The sequence below is a fragment of the Aspergillus viridinutans genome (assembly GCF_018404265.1).
Source record: "Aspergillus viridinutans IFM 47045 DNA, scaffold_6, whole genome shotgun sequence".
In the NCBI taxonomy this organism is placed as follows: domain Eukaryota; kingdom Fungi; phylum Ascomycota; class Eurotiomycetes; order Eurotiales; family Aspergillaceae; genus Aspergillus; species Aspergillus viridinutans.
In genome coordinates, this window is record NW_025091222.1 from 2190685 (window position 1) to 2214246 (window position 23562).

General features: G+C 51.0%; 14 protein-coding genes across 14 annotated transcripts; 4 read left to right on the forward strand and 10 right to left on the reverse strand.

Annotated features, from left to right (window-relative positions):
* Positions 1-76: 76 nt before the first annotated feature.
* Aspvir_008424 (high affinity methionine permease) lies at positions 77-2173 on the forward strand (the record flags this gene model as incomplete). The annotated part of the gene is made up of 9 exons (XM_043271594.1): positions 77-308; positions 358-597; positions 643-738; positions 783-858; positions 903-1089; positions 1135-1403; positions 1452-1588; positions 1638-1890; positions 1936-2173. 9 exons carry the CDS (start codon positions 77-79, stop codon positions 2171-2173), a joined length of 1728 nt encoding a protein of 575 aa, XP_043127529.1.
* Positions 2174-2204: 31 nt separating this feature from the next.
* Positions 2205-3329, reverse strand: Aspvir_008425 (DUF3431 domain-containing protein; the record flags this gene model as incomplete). Its single annotated transcript, XM_043271595.1, has 1 exon — positions 2205-3329. One exon carries the CDS (start codon positions 3327-3329, stop codon positions 2205-2207), a length of 1125 nt encoding a protein of 374 aa, XP_043127530.1.
* A 455-nt stretch (positions 3330-3784) lies between these two features.
* Positions 3785-5212, reverse strand: Aspvir_008426 (putative oxalate/formate antiporter; the record flags this gene model as incomplete). Its single annotated transcript, XM_043271596.1, has 3 exons — positions 3785-4692; positions 4740-4832; positions 4879-5212. The coding sequence occupies 3 exons, from the start codon at positions 5210-5212 to the stop codon at positions 3785-3787; spliced, it is 1335 nt and encodes a 444-aa protein (XP_043127531.1).
* A 797-nt stretch (positions 5213-6009) lies between these two features.
* Positions 6010-7078, reverse strand: Aspvir_008427 (uncharacterized protein; the record flags this gene model as incomplete). The annotated part of the gene is made up of 2 exons (XM_043271597.1): positions 6010-6863; positions 6910-7078. 2 exons carry the CDS (start codon positions 7076-7078, stop codon positions 6010-6012), a joined length of 1023 nt encoding a protein of 340 aa, XP_043127532.1.
* A 291-nt stretch (positions 7079-7369) lies between these two features.
* On the reverse strand, positions 7370-7675 carry Aspvir_008428 (uncharacterized protein; the record flags this gene model as incomplete). The annotated part of the gene is made up of 1 exon (XM_043271598.1): positions 7370-7675. One exon carries the CDS (start codon positions 7673-7675, stop codon positions 7370-7372), a length of 306 nt encoding a protein of 101 aa, XP_043127533.1.
* Positions 7676-7714: 39 nt separating this feature from the next.
* On the reverse strand, positions 7715-8545 carry Aspvir_008429 (pyridoxal phosphate-dependent aminotransferase; the record flags this gene model as incomplete). Its single annotated transcript, XM_043271599.1, has 1 exon — positions 7715-8545. One exon carries the CDS (start codon positions 8543-8545, stop codon positions 7715-7717), a length of 831 nt encoding a protein of 276 aa, XP_043127534.1.
* A 441-nt stretch (positions 8546-8986) lies between these two features.
* On the forward strand, positions 8987-9299 carry Aspvir_008430 (uncharacterized protein; the record flags this gene model as incomplete). The annotated part of the gene is made up of 3 exons (XM_043271600.1): positions 8987-9055; positions 9100-9205; positions 9271-9299. The coding sequence occupies 3 exons, from the start codon at positions 8987-8989 to the stop codon at positions 9297-9299; spliced, it is 204 nt and encodes a 67-aa protein (XP_043127535.1).
* A 602-nt stretch (positions 9300-9901) lies between these two features.
* Aspvir_008431 (carbohydrate-binding module family 14 protein) lies at positions 9902-10174 on the reverse strand (the record flags this gene model as incomplete). The annotated part of the gene is made up of 1 exon (XM_043271601.1): positions 9902-10174. The coding sequence occupies one exon, from the start codon at positions 10172-10174 to the stop codon at positions 9902-9904; it is 273 nt and encodes a 90-aa protein (XP_043127536.1).
* Positions 10175-11795: 1621 nt separating this feature from the next.
* Positions 11796-12104, forward strand: Aspvir_008432 (uncharacterized protein; the record flags this gene model as incomplete). Its single annotated transcript, XM_043271602.1, has 1 exon — positions 11796-12104. The coding sequence occupies one exon, from the start codon at positions 11796-11798 to the stop codon at positions 12102-12104; it is 309 nt and encodes a 102-aa protein (XP_043127537.1).
* A 59-nt stretch (positions 12105-12163) lies between these two features.
* Aspvir_008433 (uncharacterized protein) lies at positions 12164-12811 on the forward strand (the record flags this gene model as incomplete). The annotated part of the gene is made up of 1 exon (XM_043271603.1): positions 12164-12811. The coding sequence occupies one exon, from the start codon at positions 12164-12166 to the stop codon at positions 12809-12811; it is 648 nt and encodes a 215-aa protein (XP_043127538.1).
* Positions 12812-13173: 362 nt separating this feature from the next.
* On the reverse strand, positions 13174-14041 carry Aspvir_008434 (uncharacterized protein; the record flags this gene model as incomplete). The annotated part of the gene is made up of 2 exons (XM_043271604.1): positions 13174-13845; positions 13895-14041. The coding sequence occupies 2 exons, from the start codon at positions 14039-14041 to the stop codon at positions 13174-13176; spliced, it is 819 nt and encodes a 272-aa protein (XP_043127539.1).
* A 2080-nt stretch (positions 14042-16121) lies between these two features.
* On the reverse strand, positions 16122-17589 carry Aspvir_008435 (cytochrome P450; the record flags this gene model as incomplete). Its single annotated transcript, XM_043271605.1, has 4 exons — positions 16122-16287; positions 16341-16507; positions 16569-16883; positions 16951-17589. The coding sequence occupies 4 exons, from the start codon at positions 17587-17589 to the stop codon at positions 16122-16124; spliced, it is 1287 nt and encodes a 428-aa protein (XP_043127540.1).
* Positions 17590-18838: 1249 nt separating this feature from the next.
* On the reverse strand, positions 18839-20439 carry Aspvir_008436 (uncharacterized protein; the record flags this gene model as incomplete). Its single annotated transcript, XM_043271606.1, has 2 exons — positions 18839-20131; positions 20188-20439. 2 exons carry the CDS (start codon positions 20437-20439, stop codon positions 18839-18841), a joined length of 1545 nt encoding a protein of 514 aa, XP_043127541.1.
* A 1583-nt stretch (positions 20440-22022) lies between these two features.
* Positions 22023-22964, reverse strand: Aspvir_008437 (FAD-dependent oxidoreductase; the record flags this gene model as incomplete). Its single annotated transcript, XM_043271607.1, has 3 exons — positions 22023-22417; positions 22514-22758; positions 22822-22964. 3 exons carry the CDS (start codon positions 22962-22964, stop codon positions 22023-22025), a joined length of 783 nt encoding a protein of 260 aa, XP_043127542.1.
* Positions 22965-23562: the final 598 nt, after the last annotated feature.

Genomic DNA, 23562 nt, shown 5'->3' on the forward strand with positions numbered 1-23562 from the left:
ATAAATAGTTCGACCTCCTACAGCGTGATGGGTTAACAGCGCTCCCCGATCTGCCTTCTGACCCAAATCTACCACAATGGGGCTCCAACGCAAGTCCGAGCACAATGGTCAATCTGATGCTTCGAGCTTCAGCAGTGGCGACCTGCAATACACTGCTGAAGCCGGCGCCAACTCCTCCGTGCCAACCTACCAAGAAGCCAGCGGTGCGCCGGTTGAAGTTAATTCGCCGCTGGGATACTCGGTCGGATGGATTACAGTCATCTTCCTCAACCTCAGCAAGATGATCGGAACTGGTGTCTTTTCCACCCGTGAGTCCTCCGTCTCGTGTGATGCAATACCTGGAATTGACAGCCGCAGCATCAACTGTCCTGAAAGGTGCCGGGTCCGTTGGCCTGGCACTGTTCTACTGGGTCATTGGATTCTTCATGGCTGGCAGCTCACTGGCTGTCTATCTGGAGTTTTCGTCGTATTTCCCCAGTCGGTCCGGGTCAGAGGTGGTTTATCTCGAACAGGCGTATCCGCGGCCAAAGTATTTTCTCCCGACTGTATTTGCAATGCAGTCGGTTTTATTTTCGTTTAGCAGTAGTAATGCGATTGGTATGTGCATCGATTCCTGAGCGGGGGGGTTAGCTGACCGATTAGTCCTCGCGCAGTATCTCTTTCGACTGGCGGAGGCGCAGTCCACGCCGTGGAAGCTCAAGGGTGTTGCGGTGGCTTCGTATAGCGCTGCAGTGCTAGGTGAGATCGCATATATTGTCCAAGAAAGGATGCTAACGGAATAGTCCTGGCATTCAACACCAAGTGGTCGCTGCGTTTCGCCAATGCCGTTGGGTTCGTCAAACTCGTCACACTGATCTTGTACGTCTATCCTTTGCCACAAAAGAACAAAACTCACGGATTAGCATCGGTATCACCGGCCTAGTCGTCCTTGGGGGCCACACGAAGATCGAAGATCCCAAGGCCAACTTTCGCGACGCCTTTGCGGGTAGCTCCTCTGCGTCGGTGTACGGGGCCACAAACGCACTGGTCAAGGTAGCCTTTTCGTACGCGGGATTCGAGAATGCATTCAATGTTGTGAATGAAGTCAAGGTATGTCATGTTTGAGTTTTGGCTATTCAGTACTCATATCAGCAGAATCCGGCCAAAACATTACGATGGAGCGCGCCGCTCTCCCTCCTCCTGGTGGCAACACTCTACGTGCTCGCCAACATCGCCTATTTCTCCGCCGCAACAAAAGAAGAGATCCTCGGCTCCAAGGTCGTGGCGGCTAGCATCTTCTTCCAGAAAGTCTTCGGGACGAGCAGTGCGTCACGGGCCCTGAACTTCTTGATCTGTCTCAGCGCATTCGGGAATCTGCTTGCCGTTCTCGTCGGGCAGTCCCGTCTCCTCCGAGAATGCGGAAGGTAAGTCTCTATGCCGTGCCCTGGGCGTTACGTCGCTAACGAGACCAGACAAGGGGTCCTTCCCTTCACCAAGTTCTGGACCTCGACTCGTCCGTTCGGCACACCGCTTGGCCCCTACACGCTGAAATGGGCCTTGACCGTCCTCATGATCCTCGCTCCGCCAGCCGGCGACGCCTTCAATTTCGGTGCGTTCTCCGGACATACACTGTATAAAGCCTATACTTACGTTGGCAGTCGTCGATCTGGGCGTGTACCCCACCCAAGCCTTCGCCCTACTCCTCGCCATTGGACTATTGCTTACCCGTCGTCACCGCAAGCGGCATAATATTCCGCCCTCGGGATATAAGGCGTGGGATGTGGTGGTCGGCTTCTCGATCCTCTCGAATATCTATATGCTTGTTGCGCCGTGGTATCCGCCCACGACGGGGGCCAAAGGAGGGGACGTGAGTTTCTGGTATGCGACGTACTGCGCCGTTGGGCTGGGAATGTAAGTTCTCCTCTGTTTTCCTCAGTGCAATGCTGATTATTGTAGTATTGGGCTCTGTGGTGTGTATTACTACATCTATATCAAGGTGTTGCCGCGGCTGGGCGGGTATACGTTCCGGCAGATTATCCTGCAGATGGAGGATGGGGCGACAGCGCATAAATTGGTCAAGGTTCCTAATGAGCAATTGAAGACTTGGGATGCGGAGCATGATGCTACGGGGAGAGAGCGAGGCAGGGATGAGGCTATTAGTACGGCTGTCGATGTCAAGCACGATCGCGTATAGTTAGCATCCAGTCATTATATACATGTGATTATCATTTAGGACGTGAATGGGTCTCTCCCCAGTCGGCTGGTAACCTCAAATCCTTGGGTAGGGCATACTCCCCCCGACAGCTCCCTGGACTCGTACAACGTAGATTACACCGTCCGTACAACCGACAATAACACTCGTCGGCCCTTGGGCATGCTTGCTCATTCAACCGCCGCAAATCCACCCCATCCCCAGACCCAGTCCCCAGATGCTCCGGGGCAATAAACAGAATATGCCAGATATACGATAGAATCCGCCCAGCGACACGGTCATCCGGCGGGGCCGCTCCCCGTCGCCGCGGACCAGCCCCCATCCCATCAAGCAACCACTGCCGCAAGGCAACATACTCCGCGCGCGAATGCCGCCAGATATTCTGCCTCGTCACAACAAACTGCGCGCAGCACTGCGCCTTGACCGCATCGTTCCGCCCGAGCTTCGCAGCAAGGTACGCCTCCCGCTGATCCCCACCAAACAACACCCCCAGCGCCGCCGGCAGCGCCGTATCCGACGCCGCGCGCGCACTCCACGGCTCAAGCACAGACTGCACTCGATTCTCCAGACTCCCCTGCGGCGCGGCCGAGGCGGCGCACGTGCTTACGCTCCAATCGCAGCGGAGATTATGGTACCCTTGTTGTTCCAGCGCGGCGGGGATGTTCAGCGAGGAGAGGAGCGCGGCGTTGTCGTATGTGGGGTGATCGTTGTGCCATGCGAAGCGGGAGCCGTGCACAAAGACGGCCCCTGCGGCGGGGATGGAGTCGTAGTTGTCGATTAGGAAGGTGAGGTAGGCCATTGCTTCGTGGCCGCGGTTTGCGGGGACTTGTAGCGTGGATGCGGTGGGATTGGGCGCGTCGACGGTGTAGATGCAGAGGTGGTATGTTTTGGATAAAGAATCGAGCCAGGAGGGGTCACCGTCTGCTGTGACGCGCGAGACCACCAGGGCTGGTTTGGTGGTTTTGGTCAGGCCCGGGCATTTTCCGCGGGAGGGCGGGATGGGGGAGGAGGATTTGTAGCGGATATGCGTCCATGGGAAGGTTTTGATGGGCGAGGTTGGGCGGTTGACGAAGAGCAGGAGGACGATACCACCCAGGACGGTGAGGTGGAAGAGAGAGCGCAGAGTTTTGCGTCTCATGAGGGCGACCTCTATCGTATATTGTCCATTGAATAGGTTTGGAGGATGTTTTGGAATAATTTCCTCCGGGGGATCCGCGGTCAGAGAGCCCGGCGGTCACAGCCTCACTCCAATCCCAGTCTAGACAGGGAGGACCCGCAGATAAAAAGGTGTAAACCTTGATCAGATGGACGAGGTTGTCGATCATGGACCAGAGAAATACTGCATAAACCACGTCTATGCCCTACCTCGTCTATTCAAGGGTCCATCTGATCGATTCTTACCTTGGACAAGCTCATCAGGGTCGTTCTGATTGGTCTATTAACGACTAAAGGGCTTGGCACTAGCTCTATTAGGTTAGTCATGTCTTGCGTGGAAAGCTTCCAGAAGCTTGCCTGATTGGGAAGTGCATAGTATGGTGTCAAGGTACTCTAGGTGATGCTATTTTATCCAACCTCTACTAAACATCAAGCAAGTCAAAATTTCGTTTTTAATTGCCAACCCCCCGCAACTCCTCTGGCAATCACAAACGCCACAAATGACGCCAGATACAGCACCCCTCCAAACACAATGAGCCCCCAGTACTCCCCATGGTTATACTCCTGGATCGCACCCGCGATAGGAATCGCAGTCAGAGTCCCCAGACTCACCAGCGTAAAGGTGGTCCCATTGCGCTTCCCGTAGTCCTCCGTCCGACATACCTGCGAGATACACACCGGGGTTAAACCAATCGCCGCGCCACTCCAGAACCCGAAGCATGTCGCGTAGGCGATGATGGCGCCGTCATTATCACCGGCTGTATACCACAGCGCCAGGGTCAATATGGCACATACTAGCGCCGTCAACGACATGATGTTGAACCGGCCGACGCGGTCAGCAAGCAACCCTGGCAACGCGCGGCCGGGGATCGCGCCGACGTTCAGGAAAACGCTGAGCTTGTATGCGAGAGACGAGTCCATGCCGGCATGTAGTCCGTACGAGGAGATGTAGGTGTATGGTATGAAGACGGCAAACTCCACCAGCCAGACCGCGAGCGTGGTAACTGCATACTTGGGATCACGGAGGGCTCTGAAATCGATTGCCATTCCGGCTTGGTGGTTGGGCGGGAGTCGGGTGCGAAGTAAAAGGCAGGCGAGCGCGCATAGCACGAAGCAGATGATTCCAATGATCCGTAGAGCCCAGGTGAATCCGAGTGTAGGGCCAAGGTATAGAATGATCAAGGGGAAAAAGACTCCGCCCAGTCCGCCGGCGGTGCAGGCTATCCCAGTGGCCAGTCCACGACGGACGTTGAACCAGTGGCCGACTGCTGCGATGGCTGGGGTGAAAAGGCAGCAGGAGGAGATGCCGCCGAGAACGCTGAAGGAAAGGAAGATTTGGTAGTATTCTATGGTTGTCAGCTTCCTGCATACTAGACAGGAGGCAGGGACGTACGTGTACTCTCGCTGAAGAAGAAAACGGCCAACACAATGCCAATAGATCCCGGCAGAACAACAGGAAGCACGCCACGGCTGTCAAAGATGGGACCTATAAGCATTAGAAAGGATCAAACGTGAATGCAGAGCCTACATACCAACTTGCGCACTGCCGAAGTACAAGAAGAAACTGTACACGCCAAAGATCCACCCAACGCTCGAGGGAGAGTATTCGGCGAGCTGATGCTCGGCTGTCCATGCATGCAGCACCCCTATCGTATTCAAAAGACCCATCGATGGGATCATTGCACACCATGCGCCGAGTACCACCAGCCAGGCCCGAAGGCCCCCTTCGGGGAACTTTTCGTCGATGGAATCATTAGAAGAGTCACTTTCTGTCGGCTGGATATTGCGCTTGTAAGGGCGGTTGGATTGCTTTTCGGAAATTGTTGCATCCAGGTGCGCGCGGCGTTCAGATATATTCTGTCTCATCTCTCATGCGTGCGTCCGAAGTTTAGTCTCTCCTAGTAAACGTATACAGTTGACAAGCTAGTGAAGGCCTGATTCGTCTCAATTGAGTGGCTATCTAGTTCATATATTGATGACCCAAATCAGCAATTACACCTCGGATTCCTAATACCCGGCAGAGCATTCGATGAGGGAACAAGTTGTAAAGAAGGTTAAGAGGAGACCCGAAATAGAACCTGTTTGCAACACTTCTCTCGAAGCAGAAATTGACTCTAGCTTGATCTATATCCACTTTTCTCTTCTTGTTATGTCGTTCATTCGCTTTCCACGCCCCACATCTTGTCTCTTCCGTCGGGACTCGCCGCCACTCGGAACATCCCGAATCAGACTGTTCTTGGAAGATCAAGATCGGTTCCTTGATATGTTGTAACTGGCGTAGTCCCATGTGTTCGCGTCTGTGCGTCATATCGTGTTCTCAGGCATGAGCGCATGACTCATGTCTTTTCCACCGCCATCTTCCAGATTTAGAAGCTGGTATGGCTGGGCAGCTTCCTGTCTAAAGATTCTTGGTTTTAAGTATTTTTCCCTGCGATAGGGCTACAACTGGTGTCAGGTCCCTCACAAGTGGTGTGAGAATCCCAAGCTTATGGTGTACGATATGGCAGGTATACATGGAAGATATATGAATGCTCTCGGTGTGCTTGTAGCAATGCAGAATGTCCAGTGGCTGCAATATGAATGGCTGCTCCCTAACGTTATATATATGATTCTCTACAAACTGGAACGTGGGCTAGTTCCATTATCATGTACATACAGTGACATTACAGAGCAGGGGTGTCCGCAAAACACGACGCCGAAAAACTCTCAGGATACCGACCACCAGCAACCTCGGCCGCATTGCAGGCCGCTCGAACCTCCTTTTCTTCCTCCGGAGACAACTCGACGCTCAAGCTCCCCAGATTCTCCTTCAACCGCTCGACCTTGGTCGTCCCTGGAATAGGGAAAATATCATCTCCCTGCGCCATCAACCAAGCCAACGTCAACTGCGACGGCGTGACCCCCTTCTTGGCCGCAACTGCCTTCAGCTTCTCCACCAGCGCCAGATTCTTTCCAAAATTCTCCTTGCTAAACCGCGGCGACAGCCTGCGGAAATCGCCCTCCTCGAAATCATCCAGCGAGGTAATAGCCCCGGTCAAGAACCCCCGGCTCAGCGGCGAGTACGCCACGACCGCGACGCCGAGCTCGCGCGCCGTCTCCAGCAGTCTGTACTGCGGGCTCTCGATCTCCAGCGCAAAGGGCGAGTATTCCATCTGCACGGCGGTGATGGGGTGGACCGTGTGCGCCCGGCGCAGTGAGTCTGCGCTGCACTCGCTCAGACCCAGGTATTTGATTTTGCCTTCTGCCTTGAGCTGCGCCATTGCTTCGACGGTCTTTTCGATAGGGGTCTTGCGGTCGAGCCGGTGGCAGTAGTATAGGTCGATGGTCTTGATGCCGAGACGGGTGAGGGAGCGATCGCATGCCTGGCGGACGTATTCGGGCGAGGAGTCGACGAAGCGTTGCCCGTCGGGTCCTGTGCGATTGGCGAACTTGGTTACGAGGAAGATGTTGTCGCGTTTGGTGGGATTGGCTTTGAACCATTTGCCGAGGAGGTCCTCGCTGTCGCCGTACATGTCGGCTGGATGACGTTAGTCGGGTTCAAGGGAAGTAGGCAAGGTACATACCACTATCCCAGAATGTTTCGCCGAGTTCGTATGCGGCATCGAGCAGGGCAAGGCGCTCAGGGTCGGGTTTGGCGGTGCCGTAGAAGGAACTCAGCCCCATTAACCCGAAGCCGAGTCGGGGGACCTGAGGGCCGTTCTTTCCCAGGGGACGAGTTGGAATGGTAGTCATGGTGATTGCAATGTGTTGGTAGGTTACAACGTGGGTTGAATGTTGGGCCAATACTCTGTACACCACAGTCCTTTTATATGTGGGATGTCCGGGAAGCCTAATTGGGGAGTGACATCAGTGGGGACTATCGCCATTGTTATTTCCGTTCTCAGCGTCATCAACGGATTTATACGTCTTATTTCCGCCGGGGCAGAGCTTTATGTGGATGCCAGCCAAACTCTATCAGAGCTATGCTCAGACAAAGTGTATAACTGTTGCACTATACGTGTAGAAGTCCGGATGATCCGCCGTTTAGTCACTGGGAATACCCAACGCTTTGCGGACTTTGGCACCCAGTCCCTTCAGCCTCTCAATAGACTCATTCGAGAACACAAACCGGATATACTGGCTACCGTGCACCTCTCCCCATCCATCCATTGCAGTTGTGCACACCCCTTGTTCCAGAAAACGCTTCGACGCGGTACTCCCGTCCAGCCCGAAATCACTCACGCGGAGAAGCAGGCTCCATCCGCCCGCCGGCACGCCAACTGGTAATCCGTCGAGTTCCGCTACGACGAGATCCCGGCGCGCTTGTAGTTCAGCCACATACGACGCCATGGTCTCGGACGAGCGCTCGAGCGCAACAGCCACGGCTTCCTAAGCGATTCCCACGGGCACAACGACGTTGGCCATAGACACAGCCGCAATGTCGTTGATTAGGTCCTCTGGTCCCACGATCCAGCCAACACGCCATCCGATCATGCGCAGCTCTTTTGCAGACGAGCCTACGATGATCGTCCGCTCGAACATCCCAGGCAAACTGGCTGGGTGTATCACCGGCCGCGCGTCGAAGACCAGCCGCTCCATTGCGGCGTCCAGGATGAGAAGCAGGTCTTTCTGTACGCAGATCTCCGCGATGAGCGTCCAGTCCTCCATGGCAAAGTAGCCCCCGCTCGGCATCGACGGCGACATGAGCAGCATCGCAGTAGTTTTGTCAGTAATCGCCGCCCGCAGCGCGGCCTGATCAAGTCTCCACTCCTTCCCTGGCTCAAAGGTGAAGGGCACAAACTTGGGGACGCCGCCTGCGAGTAAGACCCGATTAATGAGGCCCCGGTAGGTCGGATCCGTCAATATCACCTCGTCGCCTTCTTCGATGGTTGCTAGCAGGACGTTCAGGATGCCGGATAGCCCTCCCACGGAAATGACGCAGTTGCGCTGGCCGGAGTATGTCCTGCCGGAGAGCTGCGAGACGTGCCTGGCTGCGGCGTCTTTTAGACGGGCTTTGCCGGTGAATGGGAGGTAGCTGTTACAGGGGCCGTCGGTGACGGCGTGCTTGGTGTAAGCTAGAGCCTCTGGATCCGGGGGGATGTTGACGTCTAGGTTTTCCAGGCGGAGGCAGTCGTTGTTGGCTGCGTCGGCGATCTGGGCCATCTGGTCGACATTGATGCCTTGCAGGTGGTCGAGTCGTCGGGGGCGAGTACGAGGCATGTTGAGATCTACGTCTAAGACGTATGTTTGCAAGCTTGGATACTTTGTAGAAGAGTATAATAAATGGGCGAGAGTTGCCAAGTTATATACTGGAACCCCGCACTTGGGATTCACTCCAGTATTCACCAATAGCGCAACAGTCGCACTACAGTGTACCGTAATATCACGTTCGTCTTATTGAATGGCTGTAGCGTTCTTTCAAGTATGAACAATTATACTCGAGGAAGTGACTCATATCTGGAAAATGACAGTGCAGCCCGAATACGAAGTGGCATATCTTATAAGCTTATGTTCCCCTGCAACCAAGCCAAGACATGTTGACATAACAATGCATCGTGTCGTTCGTCCCCTTCAGAACATACAATCCTACCACACCCAAGTACGGACTTTCCGCAGAGCATACATGACGACCCAAAGTCTCAACACGCAACCAAAGCAAGCATGGCATCCGCCCCCAGAAGGCAGCCCTGCTTCCTCGAGATACCCGCCCAGAACGTAGAGAAGCTCAAGGTGAGTCTCTCAGAGAGATGAAAGCCGGCTGCTAACGACAGCAGACATTCTATGCATCTCTATTCCCATCGTGGGAATGGAAACCAGCACATGGTGAAGCGACGGAGGATGGGAATCAGATGCGGCATTTCAAATTCTCCGAGCCTAAAGGTATGTTTTTCTGTTGTAGCTGTATCACAGGCTGATGGTGTGGGACTTGCTGGTGCAATTGTCAGAATGGTTCAAGATGGGCCAGGGGCAGTAGCGGAGCAGCCGGGGCTCACAGGATGACTGTCTTATATTGTTGAGTCTCTTGAAGTGGTGAGCTCATCTACCTGTTTGATGGAGACGATACTGATTGAGTTAGATGGAGAAATGGGTAATTGAGCTAGGTGGAGGCGTCATTCAGGCGAAGACTGAGAGCTCGTATAGTTTGCTTATGAAGTATTGTGATCCGCAAGGAAACAAGTTTGGTTGCTATGATGTACGCCGTTAATGCCTATAGCAGTCTGATAAGTGTTACGGTTAGGCTATTTATTCTGTTATATGCACGATATATACGTTAGTCCGGTTGCTACACAGCAAGCAGTTCTATGGTTTACTTGGGAGCGAGCACAAGGAGCTGCTTTCTAAGGACCAGAAGCCAAAGGATAAAACTATAAGGCTATGGTGTATGTAGGGATGGCATGAATTGTTCGATGGTAACACTTCAACGCCAAACACAGTCCTAATAAAACAACTCGGTCTATTTCAGCTCTATCAATGACATGGTATGGTAAATCCCAGAAGAGAAACAAAATGCAAACACGGTCTAATGCAATGGGGTATACATGTCCGTGCTGACACCAGTAAACATGCGCGACTCAATCAGATACTAACTTCCTCGGAGGGATGCCCCCTGTGGAAGCAGCTGGGGACGGCCTCCTCGTGGACACAAACACCAGTTGTCGGGCAGTAGGCAGTACTGGGTGCGCAGGTCTTGAGGATAGGGGCGCCTCCGGAAGCGCATTCGTAGAAGTTGTGGCAGTCGGAGCTATCGGGCCATGCCTGCCCGACCTTGCAGTACGGAGTCGCTGCGGTGGCGGATGAGAAGAGGAGAGAGGCCGCAATGGCGGACAGGGCTTGGTAGATGAAGTGCATTTTGAGGGGAATCCGAGAAAACCTTAGTAACTTACGGATGGTTAGAATAGGTGAAGTACCTGGTGAGGATGCGATTGAATGGTAACAAGAAGTTGCGAGACGATATCTGGAGGATTGATACTTGATTCTCAACTGATGTTATGAAAGGATGGTTGATATTGAATGAGCTCGAGGCCGTGGCCATTGAGTCATCTTTATACCTTTTCTTGTGTCTATGAAGATGTAGAAAACGGTTATCATGACGTGCTCGCTTGACATCCAAATAGTGGTACGTAGATTGACCATCCGCAGGCGATTCTGACATGGCCGGTGGTAACTGCTTTCGTATACACCCCTAGGTAGTGTGAAGCTGGACTACGAGATGATTTTCCAGCATCAACTACTTCAGGAAAGGTAAGCATAATGCAAGCGACGCATAGTTAATTCTGAGAACGTACAGGAATGTGATGGGCGGCATATTCTCGGGAACATCCATGGACTGCTGGTTCTTCCACGTGGCTGCTGGACATATCATTACGGATATTCTGTGGATGTCAGAACTCTAAATTACAAAACCTGGGAACTGTCTTGCTAGAGAATTGATCATTAACTTGGGGTGTTATGCTGCGGCTTCTTCTGCACATCCTGACTTGCTTTGGGTATCCTCCTTAACCAACAACCACGGATGCTGCCATTTGTTTATTGTGTAATTGATACCAACCAATTGATTAAGTGTACACACATTCAGGTAACGAGTGCTGCAGTCTGGAGATGATGTTCTTACCGAGTATCAATCGAGGGATGGAGGCCGCCAGCAGCCACCCCGTGGAATGTTGGAATGCTGGAATGCTGGAATGTGGAACAGCTTCCGAAGCCACACATCTTTATTTTATCCCTGTGCTCATTCTGAAAACGAAGGTCGATCGCAATTCGCTGCTGTATCCGAGTTTACGATCGCCGTTGTAGCAGTTTACTGCCTCCTGACAAACAAAGTGACCTGATTGTCGTCTCGTCAACCGGTGGAGGCTCTGATTTTAGGATAGCATATTCTCCCTTTGTCCCGGTCATCCAGTAGAAACATGATCATGAGAATACCTGGTGTTTCGGTTATCGCAAGTGCTGTATGGGCTGCGGATTGCGCGACTCGAGCATACCTCGAGGGAAATGTAGCTTAACGCCACCTTGGTCAAGAAGACTTGACATACATGTAGTCACTAGTACTATTATTGGCTCGTCGACAGGTCCCTACATTCTTCGTAGTGGAAAGTAAATCAATACTCCGGAGAAGGCTGAGTTAGACTTCAGCCACTCCAACTAAGATGCACTCTAATGGGACACCCTATTCGTTTCACAAGTGGTGTCTCAGTCTGGGCTGGCTCACATACCGCAATAGTCAAGCTTAAGTTGCGAAACGAAAGGGAGCTGCGAGTCAACGGAAACAAGCCTTGTCGGCCCGCATGAGCCAGACCTGATTGCGAAGATTTATTCGGAGTTGTGGAGCGTAAAGATCAGCAGGGCACGGAGCAATAGGAAAAGCTGGCCCTCATTACACTCCAACAGACTCATCGTAGATCGCAATCATCGAACCTGAGTGTCTCCATGTTTAGCCGAATATTGCTGGAACCTTCCGAGTCAGCCTGACATGTCCCCTCTTCTGGCGGTAAGCGAACAGCGCCAAGTCAGCCATGGGTCGAACGAAATTACATCTTTGTCGCCATTCGCCAGGGATATTGACCTTGTCCCTGACGCAGCCTTGGCTCGTATCGTCAAACATAATCAATCACTGTCCGCCAAGGACGGTGGCTTCCGTGTTCCCATCGTGAGTGGTTCTTCGTGCATCAAATACGAGGATCTGCGCGTCCAGCCCCTAGAAATGGTGACACGAGAAATCGAGACTGCACCAAAGGCTCGTGGGGTTTGCCATAAGAAAAGGGGCCGCCCAATTGACTGATTGATTGTCACTTTCCATCCAAACCACGTCCTCTTCGATCCACTCCATAACCAAGCAAAATGAAGTGGTCAACTCTCCTCCCTCTGGCGCTCTCCACACTCTCTCTGCTCCCTTCCACAGGCGCATGGGAAATAACATGGACCGACTCCGACAACCAAAAGCACAGCCAATCCGGCACTGGCCCCAGCGACTGCATCGTGATCGATAACCCCAAGGGCCACCTATTCAAGATCGACTCCCAGGGCGCAAAGGACATCAACATGCTCCTCTTCACAAACAACAAGTGCTCCGGCGAACCGGCGGGCATGGCGACCGAGGTGTTCTCCAAGGAATCTTCTCGGGATCTGCTCGGCTTCAAGGTCGTCGCTCTGTCGTCAACGACCACCACGGCAACCGCTACGACGGGGAAGTCGGTCAGCCGAGTTGCGACGACGTTCCCGCCCACTTCGCCGAGTGAGACTGCCTCCACGAGTACCAGCGATAGCGGCGAATCGATGACGATTCAGCCAACGGATGCGATGAGCACAACTGCGACCACGACTTCGACTTCGACTTCTAAAAGCTCAAGCACCGCTTCCTCGACGACTTCGAGTGCGTCGAGCGCAGCTACCTCCAATGCGGCAGGTCAGCTGGCTTCGAACGGGGATATGGTGAAGGCGCTCGTTGGCACTATCTTCGGATTGGGGTTGGTACAATGGATGATTTGATGGACTGTCGGGTTCGGGCCTGTACGCTTGTGGTGCCTGTATCTCAGGCCGTCTGGCCAAGGACGCGTTTGTTGCCCGTTCTTCTATCCTCGTCCACGCTTCTTACGACCATTCTTATGATTAATCTTAATATATCTTTTTGTGCATACAATGGATGCATATATTCAATTCAATTGCGAAGGTGACGTTCTTCTAAAAAGTGACTCTCAACCCGTTTCTGGTTTCCTATTATTTATAAGGCTTTACCTCGTGACTTTCTATTGATCAATCTCTTCGTATGGAAGGAATATCTTAGTGAATGACTGGTCACAAATCAACAGATACATTTAAAGAGTGATAAACGCAACATATCCAACCGTATCTCAAAGGAACTCCTCCACCGCCGCCGCCGGCACAAACGCATCCTTATCAAGCGGCACCAGACGAACAGGAAGCTTGAATTCCTCCCTCATTTGCCCCGCCACTTCCTCGCTATACTCGTGCACCTCCTTCATGTCCGCCTTACCCACCAGCTCATAGTGCCGTTTAATACGCGCAGGGAGGTCATCCAGCTTCACAAGCCCCGTCTGGACTAGTTCGCTCTGCAGATCCAACCAGTACTCTCCACGGATGGTCGGTCCCGGTACCCCATCGCGGTAGTACAGCATTGCCAGTGCCTCCGCGTACTGGTTCGGGGTTGGTATTTTGACAGCGTAGTCGGTGCGGTCCATCCGGCCGAGACGCTCTCGGGGCGAGGACGCTGGCAGCCTGGTATCGTTAGCAAGCATGTAGTGCGGATCGTCGGCGTCGGGCGTGCCAGCCGGGATGTCGGGGGCCGCCCAGAGCAGATCGGATTTTCGGTGGAGTTCGACTCTGAACCACTTTCTTGGATCGCCTTTTTGCTTGATGTTGAAGTGGACACACGGGGGTGGAGCGGGGCGGTTGGGCTGGATAACGGGGCATGCTTGGCCGAGATGGCAGACGGGGAACTTGGCTGCTTCTAGGACATTACGCGCTTCATCGATTAGGTCGTCGGGGATGACGAAACTGAAGTCCTGCAAACGGTGGTTAGCTAGGTAAGATGTAGTAGGGATCAGTACTTACTGAGACTTTGAGAGGTACTCCGTAGAGATTGAAGACCAGATCGCCCCAGAGCAGATTTGGGATTCCATGGGCATTAAGCAGGCGGGAAATCGAGCAGACCAACTCCTTGTTGGCTGCGTGGTCTCCTCTGAATTTGAAGTCTGCCATCTTGCTATGTGGATAATCTCTCGAGGGTGATATCGATCTGTGTCCGGAGTGCAACTGGTACATATAGTGCTAGTTGGGGTCCGTCCATTGCATCTATTATCCTCATCTTGTGCACTAAAGATGTGTCAAAGAAAAGTGAGACAAGTGGCAGTGATGGACTGGGCAATATCAGGCTTTGATGTCGAGTCCGTCGGATCCATATTGAGGGAGAGTCGATGGGTTGTTTTTCTCGGCGATGAAAGCAATGAGCACATCAAAGACATACGTGCGACAGAGCCATCCTATCTTTGATCTGACCTTCTTTTGTCCTGAGAATGGTCAAAGGGAAAACGGGGTTTTAGCAACAAAGGAAATATACTCCAACCCAGCCCATCACCGGCATGTTCTCGAAGACATTCTAACAAAAAAGACAAAGAAAATTGTGGATGACTGCGTTCCACCTTGAGAACATCGCACGTCTCGAGGCTTAGTATCAAAGAAGCACTATTCGGATGAGTCCTGAGAGTATTTCATTTGCATTTTGGGCATCAGGACCGTCATCAAAGACCTCGGGTTAAGTCTTTCAATCTTGAGACACTTCTTGCCATTACCAAACAGGGTATCGGCTTCGGTCATCGAACAACCGCATCTTTAATTGTAGAGAGGTAGCTACCTCATGCTGCCTGCGAGCGACTTGAGGTTCAATAATGCAAGGGCTGGGAATAATGCAAGGATATGGAACCAATATCAATGTCCTATCCGCTGTCTTCATTTTGGAGATTTGACATCTGACTAAAGTTCTACCTAATTAAAGAATGGATAAGCAGTAAGAACGGACTTGCATCGTACATGATGGCTAAACAGACTATCTGACTCCCCTGCAATCACTCTGGATGGGATTGGACGCTGAAAATGGGAAGTCACAAAGCACCAATAACCATCCTGATATGCCACTTTCGACTCCTCTGAACGACTTCACGCTCACTATCGATCCAGGGTTCTCGGTGTTCGCCGAGTCAGAGGCTACTGGCCGCGTTGGATGGCGAATGCGTATAATCAATTTGAGACATCTCAGGGATGGTCCGTGACTTTGCTGTGAGCGAGTCATAATCAGTGAGTAGTGGCCACAGACTAAGCATTGATCTTTGTTCACAAGTAATCAACCTAGGCATTTTCGGACTAGACGCATCATGGAAAACCCGGCCTAGACACTTCATATTATTGAACATATCGGCAAGGAAACTCCTGGCTCATATGGCATGATCGTCCGCCCTCCTGCGTCTTTATCTGCGCCGGACTCAAGGAATTACGCGTTTGAGGATCATGGCCTTCCTTGCTACCAGAGTTGGTGTGTGAGTGTTGGAGCAATTACAGCTATTGTGGTAGCGAGTACCTGTCATTCGTTCGGTTTGTTTCGTGCATCTGCTAAGCTCGATCTCTTCTCTATCAAGTTTGTGCCGGTTTTATTTATCTAGAACCACCCATCCTATTCTCGACTCTACCTACATTCCACCGATACAAAGCACTTCTGCTGCGGCTTCAATAGCGATAACGCCGGTAATCTACCACAATGGCCAAAGACCCAAACGAGGGCGGAAACCGGACTCTGATCGTCCTCCTCACCATGTTTGGAAAGCCCCAGCACGTAATCACTTACGATCGTAATATATCCTCGAAGGTCATCTCATGCAGTCGTGGTCTGGCTTATTGCTGTCCGGATATCACTGCGGAACTGCGGGTCCTTGAGGAAGCCCCAGCTTTACCGTATGCATAGTGCGTGATCACATCCGCAGTGAGTCCTGAAAACGCAGCATCCATCGGTTGTGACATTACCTTGGCTACCAATTTAGTCGCCGACTCTTTAGCCTCATTTGTAGCTTCCTGTGATGCTTATTACGAGGTTGCTGTGGTATCAGTCTTTCGACCCTCGATCTAAAAGCAGCACTCTCTGGCATATTTTGTTGCAACTAGTAAGTTATGTTATGTGACTAATGTCCCCAGAGAAGCATATAATTAAAAGGAAAAAGAGAAAGAAAAAGAACTGGCACACCATTACATTGCCACATTCTAGGGTAAACAAAATGTAAATATGACCTAATTACTACTTAGACTCCCTCACCACTGGGCTTAGGTAGACTTTCAGAGGAGGCTTCTCCCAGAGGACAAAATTCCTCTGTTGGATCCAGCCATGACTGTCCTGGTCAATCTCCATGTCAAAGTTGAAAATGATAAGGGCGAGGATTAGACGCATTTCAGCATATGCAAGGCTAATGATAGACTTAGTAAACTTCTCCCAAACGTAATGTATAAATTTACTTACTTCCGTCCAAGACAGTTTCGTGGGCCAATATGGAAGGGCTGAAGCGCATCTCGTCGATCGTTGGCAAATCTTGGATCACCAAGGAAGCGCTCAGGGTGAAAAGCATTGGGCTCTGCAAAGTATTTCTCGCGATGGTAGAGTGCCCACTGATGAATTGCCACATAGGTCTATATATAGTTAATAATGTGGCTAATTACTCATTAATATTTGTTGTTGATGTCTGCTGACCTGTTCCGGAATATATTGCCCTAGAATGTGGGCTCCTCCCTTAGGAACAACGCGCGGAAGACCATTGGCTATGGGCGGGTACATGCGCAACGCTTCGTCCAGGCAAGCCAGCATGTATGTGAGTTGGTTGACACTGATAAAGTTGATTTCTTCCTCACTGCTGAACGTCGAGCGAACCTCATTGACCAATTGCTGATAGGCCGACGGATTTTGGAGCAGGAGGTAGGTGACTCCGCTGAGGAGGGATGCCGTTGTTTCCGAGCCCGCAAGGATAAGGATCTCAGCGTTGGCGATGAGCTCATCGATACGCAGGTTCTGTAAAGCAAACAGCGGACGGTCGTCAGTGCCAGTGCTTCCTGGATAGAAAGGCCAAAGAACTGACTAGTTCTTCTCTCTTCTTGAGCAATCCTTCTATCAGATCCACCCGCTCATCAGTGGCCGCCATGCGCCGCTGCATTTTGGCCTCTGTCTGCCGCATTTCTCTCTTGCGGTCTTCCTGCATTGCCTTCGGGACCATGGCCAGGGCGATTTGTTTCACCCATGGAATGAAGGCGAGAGCTTGCAAGATCGTTCCTATCCGTATGGATGCAAAAATCCCCTTGACCCATCCATCATAGTCAGACCATCTCAGGCATCCAAAGGGTTCTCCAAAGGCCAGGTCACCGATGATATCAAACGTAGTATAGTTGTACCAGTCCGAGATGACCACTGGCTGACCGTCTCGGCTATTCTCCCGCAGCCTTTGCAGCAGGAGGTCTATATAGCCCCGGATCATCGGCTCCTGGTCTCGCATACACTTCTCTGAGAATCTAGGTGCTAGTTGTCGCCGCAGCCGGCTGTGCTGCTCGCGGCTTTCGTTAGCAATGCATAGTGCACCCTGTTCGGTCACTCGGTAAAACCAGTCCGCTTTATCCATCTCCTCTCCGGTCTTCTTACCCATGATCTCCAACCAGGCATCTGGATGAGAGAAGGCGAGCTCATCAGGGGCAATGCGCACGATATCTCCGTAGTGTTGGTGCATTTCCAGTACATCTAGGGTAAGCGTCCCCCTAATATACCGGTAGATATATGCCAGTCGCGACGCCCTGTGGAGTAGTGGGCCAGGGAATCGGCTTAAAGGATGAAAGAAGACATTATAGACGGCCTGGGTAATTACATAGCACATCACCTGTTCCATGTCAGAGCTTTACAACCATAGGAGCGGGAGATGATGAGATTAGTGAGATACCACGGAGATGCTAACAAAAATTCCACCCCTTCCATATAGGTACTGACATAGCTCGTGCAGATACATCTTCTAGCGGTGCTTGATAAGAATAGTCGAAACACGGCGCTTACCAAAGCAAACTGCAGTATTTAAGGATCTTATATACTACAGAGGCTACAAGTGCCGGTGGTCCATTGATGCAATAATATGTCATAGAACAGCACTTTTCAAACTCACAGATATACAATTTAACATTCTATTGTAATTATAATGGGTTGACTCCGCAGTTTTCCACGGAACTGCTTATCTGGACAATTAGGTTTGCAGAATGATCAACGGCACTGGGGCCATCAGGCTGTGTGCAATATGCTTATTCTCTAATCTTAACTCTAAAACTCTGCTACCTAGCCTAAGCTTATGCAGCACTGACTTGTTAGGGTTTACGCACCGCGCATGTAAGGAAGGGACGTTAGCTTTGCCGGCAGAGCTGTCCCTGAAGCAGTCATAGAAATGAGCAAGTTATACACTTTGGACTCCTCGCAGTTACTCTTTGTTGTCATTCCTTGACGTCTACTTTTTTCCTAATTCAGTGGCGAAACACGTCATCTTATCTTAAAATATGAAAGCCATAACCCAGAGAAAATGGCGTCATGACATATTGTTTTTAAGGTTTAACCTCTTGGTATCGCAGAAGGTGGGTTAGTGCAAACCTAATTAATGTAGCTATGCCTGGATGTTAATGTTAGATCCATGGTTCGGATTGCTGATTATGTAGCTTAAATGAATATGGAGTCAGGAAAAGAGGTTGGAGTTGGACAATTGATCAGATGTCAGCTAACTTGTAACTCCACCCAATTTCTATAACCATAGCTAGAGAAGAATAGCATGGTTGAACTATTAGATGAAGTCTGCGTTCGCTTCCATTAAGGTGTAGTGGCGCAGAAATCAATATTGCTTCTTTAAATTGGGGGCGTAAATGGACTGAAAACCTCTTTGTGTAGGCCATAGCTCTGCTATAATTCGAGCGCGTATCAGGGAAGCGCACTCTTATTCGATATGGCCGCTACGCATCTCCCAGCTTATGCTGATCAAACATCTTCCCGATGAAATCCCATGTCTCCTGACGCAAATATGCATGAATCCAGTAATTCCCCTCGTCGTCTTTACCATATATCATGAAAGTATCCCGGGGATTATCACTTGCGCTTATAATGGTTCCTGCAAATGCTACACAAGCCCCTGGGTCACAGCCAGCCCCGGAGGTGAACGCAGAGGGAGAACGACTCGGCAGAGCCGCGGGACTGAAACGCGCTGCTTCCCGAAATTGGGCTTTTGACCAGTTGGTGCAGGCGATGATCGTTGCGCCCAAGCTGCCAAACAGGGGCATCAGCCCAGTGCTCGCGATGGTGGCCCTCATGACGCGCACCAGGCGCCGAGCTTGCGCGTCTGTGGCCTGTTCTACGATCGCGTGTCGGATGCGACGGGCAATATGGCCCAGGGGCATGGTTGAGTGGCCGTTGGGGGGTGCCTGCAGGTCTATCATGGTAGGGAGAAAGAGATTCTGCAGGTAGACCCCCGCAGGGTCGAAAAGGTCTTCGATACGGCTGCGAAGGTCAAAGACGTTGCAGATGATGGCAGGGCCCCCATTAGCGTAAGAGGAAAGGACCATCTGTGCACCCCAGGCGGTGATCAGGTCCCCATCGCTCAGGAAGGAGAATTCAGTCTCCCCGCTGGGTTGAGACGGCTGGCTGTCCAGTTGCGCCGACTGGCGGAGCCTTGCAATAAATTCTGCTGGCAGGTATATAGTGCGAGCCTGGATATTCCTCCTGGTGAGGCGATCCCACACCAGTCGCAGAATCAGACTCACCAATGATAGGCCCCGGATGCGGCGATGCTCTAGTGCGTGGGGACTCTGGGACCGTTTGTCATCAAGCGTACCCACAGACGCCATAACATCCCCCCTTGCCCCCAGGACAGGGGGTAACTGGTCCAGTCGATCCGCCAACATGCTTGACCAGGCTCGGAGAAAGTCCGCAGTTCCCATGGCATCGGTGACTGCGTGAGGGAAGGTGATGGAGACTAATGTTGCATCAGTGAACGAAATGATACGCAGCGAGAGAAGCGGCTCATCGGTAGTCAGATAGTGCTTGATGTTGTTAGGCAAGTCAGGCGGTACGCTGAAGGCCCGGAAGGTGTGACACCCTTCCTGAATTGAAGGGCATTGGCCAGTTTTTTGGGGCAGCCGGCATGCTAAAGGGTGTTCCTTGATTTGAATTGCATAGGAGATATGCGAGAACCGCACCACAGCCTGCTTCTGGTCGTTGCGCGGGACGTGAATCTCAAGCAGTCCGTCAATCTGGCAACGGGCGTCAGATGGATTGAATCTGCGTGTATAGGTGTCTCACTTCTCACATTTCGTCGGAGACGACCACCAAACTTCCTCCAATCTCCCTGCTCTAATAACTGGACAAGCGAGCCGTGAAGCTTCTTGGGGTCCAGGACACAGTCATACCGAAACATGTAGGTGACGATAGAGTCCCGGATGATTCCAGTTTGGTCTATGAAGTGGACCGGGTAAACATCATGCCTATCCACATCATCTGAACTCGAACTCTTCCTCCAAAGCTCAGTCAAATAGCAGACAACCTTGCGTATAAGGTCCATAGTTTGTCCCTTATACGGTAGTGCCGCCCAGGGAGGACAAGTTGTAATCTTCCAAGACAACAGTGGCTTACTAGTCAAAATACGGGATATGGCAAAGAGTTCTGGAATCGCTACTAATATACATGTGAAGATGAAATCAAGTTGAAAGTCAAATTTTTCTAAATTGTCAACTACCTAACTACCATTATACTAGAGGATTACCAACATTTGAGGCATTCTTCATGTGTGCATGCATATGTGATTAACGTAATTTCCCCCCAACCCGATCACCCTACCTTAAAGCTATTCGAATCAGCCAAAAGCGTATATGATTCAATAGAAGTAGGTAGCATATGACGTGTAGATATCCCGTTCTAATATGCTCGATGGTACGATAATTTATACTAGCATGTGACGCTTTAAAGATCTTCCAGATAGGTTATGCATTGGGTAGGCTGGGGAATGGTTACATCGTAAGTGGATGTTTAATGTCACATTGGCTTACACTGCTGAATAACATGGCAATGACAGCCAATGTTCCCTGGTAAGACCATGGACTCAAGAGATAGGTAGCATGCCATGAAATTGCCGGCGCCGCTATTGCTTATCTTGGCCATGGCCTGCAATCCTGGGAAGAAATGGCCTGCATAGGGGCTAACACAGATCTCTCAGATACCATGTTCCCTTTTCCACATGCCCTTAGGATTTTAGGAAGCGATCTCATAGACTACAGTCTGAATCACTATTAGCAATGGTACGACCGAAAGATATCAGTGGAATCCTCATACTTTATTCCGACACCTTGCTTATCGAGTTATAGCTCAAAAGCTTCATCTAGTCACCCTTGAGCCTGTCCCGGACAAAAGAGACGGGGCCACCATATCGTAATACACTTAGAAGTCCATTTATCCTAGTCGAGGAGTTGCTGATTGGGTCAAGGAATTTTCTTCTGAAAATTAGGTTCTTAACTTTAAATTTCGAATATCCTAGTTGAAGTGGATTAGTAGTGCGTGCGAGCTAAAGCCAGGTAGCGCTTTCATACCGGCCTCATCCTATTTTCTGCATGAGGAAGACGCAGAAAACCGACCATACAACATATGTGCATAGTAGGGTTTAGAGCAGTGGATGCCACTGCTATCAGTAACAAAAATATCAACGCCGCTCCAAGCCATCCAAGAAAGGTTATTTTCCTTCTCCCAAGTGGTGGTGCCCAGCCAGGACCTGAACGAGGAGGTAGGGCAATGAAGCTTAGGACGGCAGCGTTCTCGAAAATCTTCAGTGCGTTCTTTGTCGGTTCGTTTCCAGAGTATGGGACTAGATACCGCAATACTAGCTTGTATACAAGATTAGCTCGAGTCTGTAGCCGCACGACGATTCTTGATGCGCGGTAAACTTTAGCCATGCGATTGAATTGGACTTTGCTAAATTGGGAGAGAAGGCGATTAATTTCTTCGTTGGAGACCCTGTATGCGTGATGTTTCCCATTCAGAGCATCATATATCATGTTGGCCAAAGCGGCAGCATCTTCAATAGCACAGTTGGCTCCTTGCGCAAGGTTAGGTGTCATCTGGATGAAATGAACCGTTAGGTCGAAGAGTAGACATTTACTTCATGCTGAGAAACCGTACCTTGTGCATACTATCGCCGATACAGACAAGGCGGCCGCAGTGCCAGTTCTGAAATAAATTTTCTTCCAGTGGCGTCATGGTAAAGGCCTCGCGGTTCTGCCACACTTGCTTGAACTTAATATCCTTCCATATGTACAATCCAGTCAATTTCTCACAGCAGGCTGCGGCCTCTGTTGTGGAGAACCGCGGCGCGCTACCATATCGATATCGTTTCCCCAGTTTTAGCACGATGAACCAGGACAGTCGCCCTTTGATCCCAGGAGCAAGGATGAGTGATTTCCCATCATAGACGCTCAGATACAGGTGTCCCTCCTCCAGTTCTGGAACAGCCGAGGAAGTGCCGAAAATACAAGCATATTCAATATGCATTCCTAATGAACAATGAGGAGCAGTTAGCCGCCGTTTCGTCCATGGACAATATCAAGATACGGAAGATCTACCATTTTTCTCGCCATTAGTAACCATACCTGGACAGAGCACGTCCGCTGCGCGCCACATCTGAGCGCGCACGCAGCTGTGCACACCATCCGCCCCGACAACCAGGTCGCCATGGTAGGTGCTTCCGTCCTTTGTATATACCATCACACCGTCGTCTCCCTGGTCAACTCGAATGACTGTTTTACCCACGTGAATGTCCGATCTGCGGGGAAATGACTGATACAGAATCTGGAGCAATTGCTGTCGCTCCAGAAACGCCATTGGGAACCCGAAGCTAGTGGAGACCAATGACTTTGGTCAGACTGGGGGAACACAAGACAAGAGCTTGTCAACATACACTTCGTTCATTGCCTTGGGGTACGGGTTGCTAAACTGGAATCCGTCTGGGAAACGAACGTGGAAAACATGCATTGGCTCAATCAACCTCTCAACAGCTTCATAGAGCCCCAGCTGCTCCAAGATCCTCCCGCCGTTTGGCATGATGCCCACAAATGCTCCTTCTTGGGGGGTAATTGCAACCCGCTTTTCGAGGACAATGCAACGGATGCCTGCTCTATGCAGACAGTGCGCAAGAGTGAGACCGGCAATTGATCCGCCGACAATGATTATTTTGAAAGAAGAATCCATTTACATTCTGTGGAGCCTGATAGAAGGCCAGAAAGCAGTATTGCAGACTTTATATCACGTGAGGGGTTTGCAGGAACAATATAAAGAAGATATGCAATGTAGTGAATCTGTAACTGGAATGATAATGGTGAGATCTGTCTTGAAGTGGGTTAAATGTACCTACTCTGCGAGGTATTGTGCTTGTATCCAAATTTATGGCATGTGTTTGGTTTACTTAATATCAGTTCCGCATGCGGCATAATGATGTTCATTCGTTGAGGGAGGTGAGTCTAGACTCCGATATTTACCCAGTCAGCATGGATGTGCTAGACGACGAATTGCACCGAGGACCACAACCTTAAACGCTGGACTGTGATTAAGGTGGGCTTGACTAATGAAACGCAGTTGCAACCCTGCCATCACAACCGGGCTGAAGTCCACAGAATTATGGCGCTACACCGAAATTGGCCAT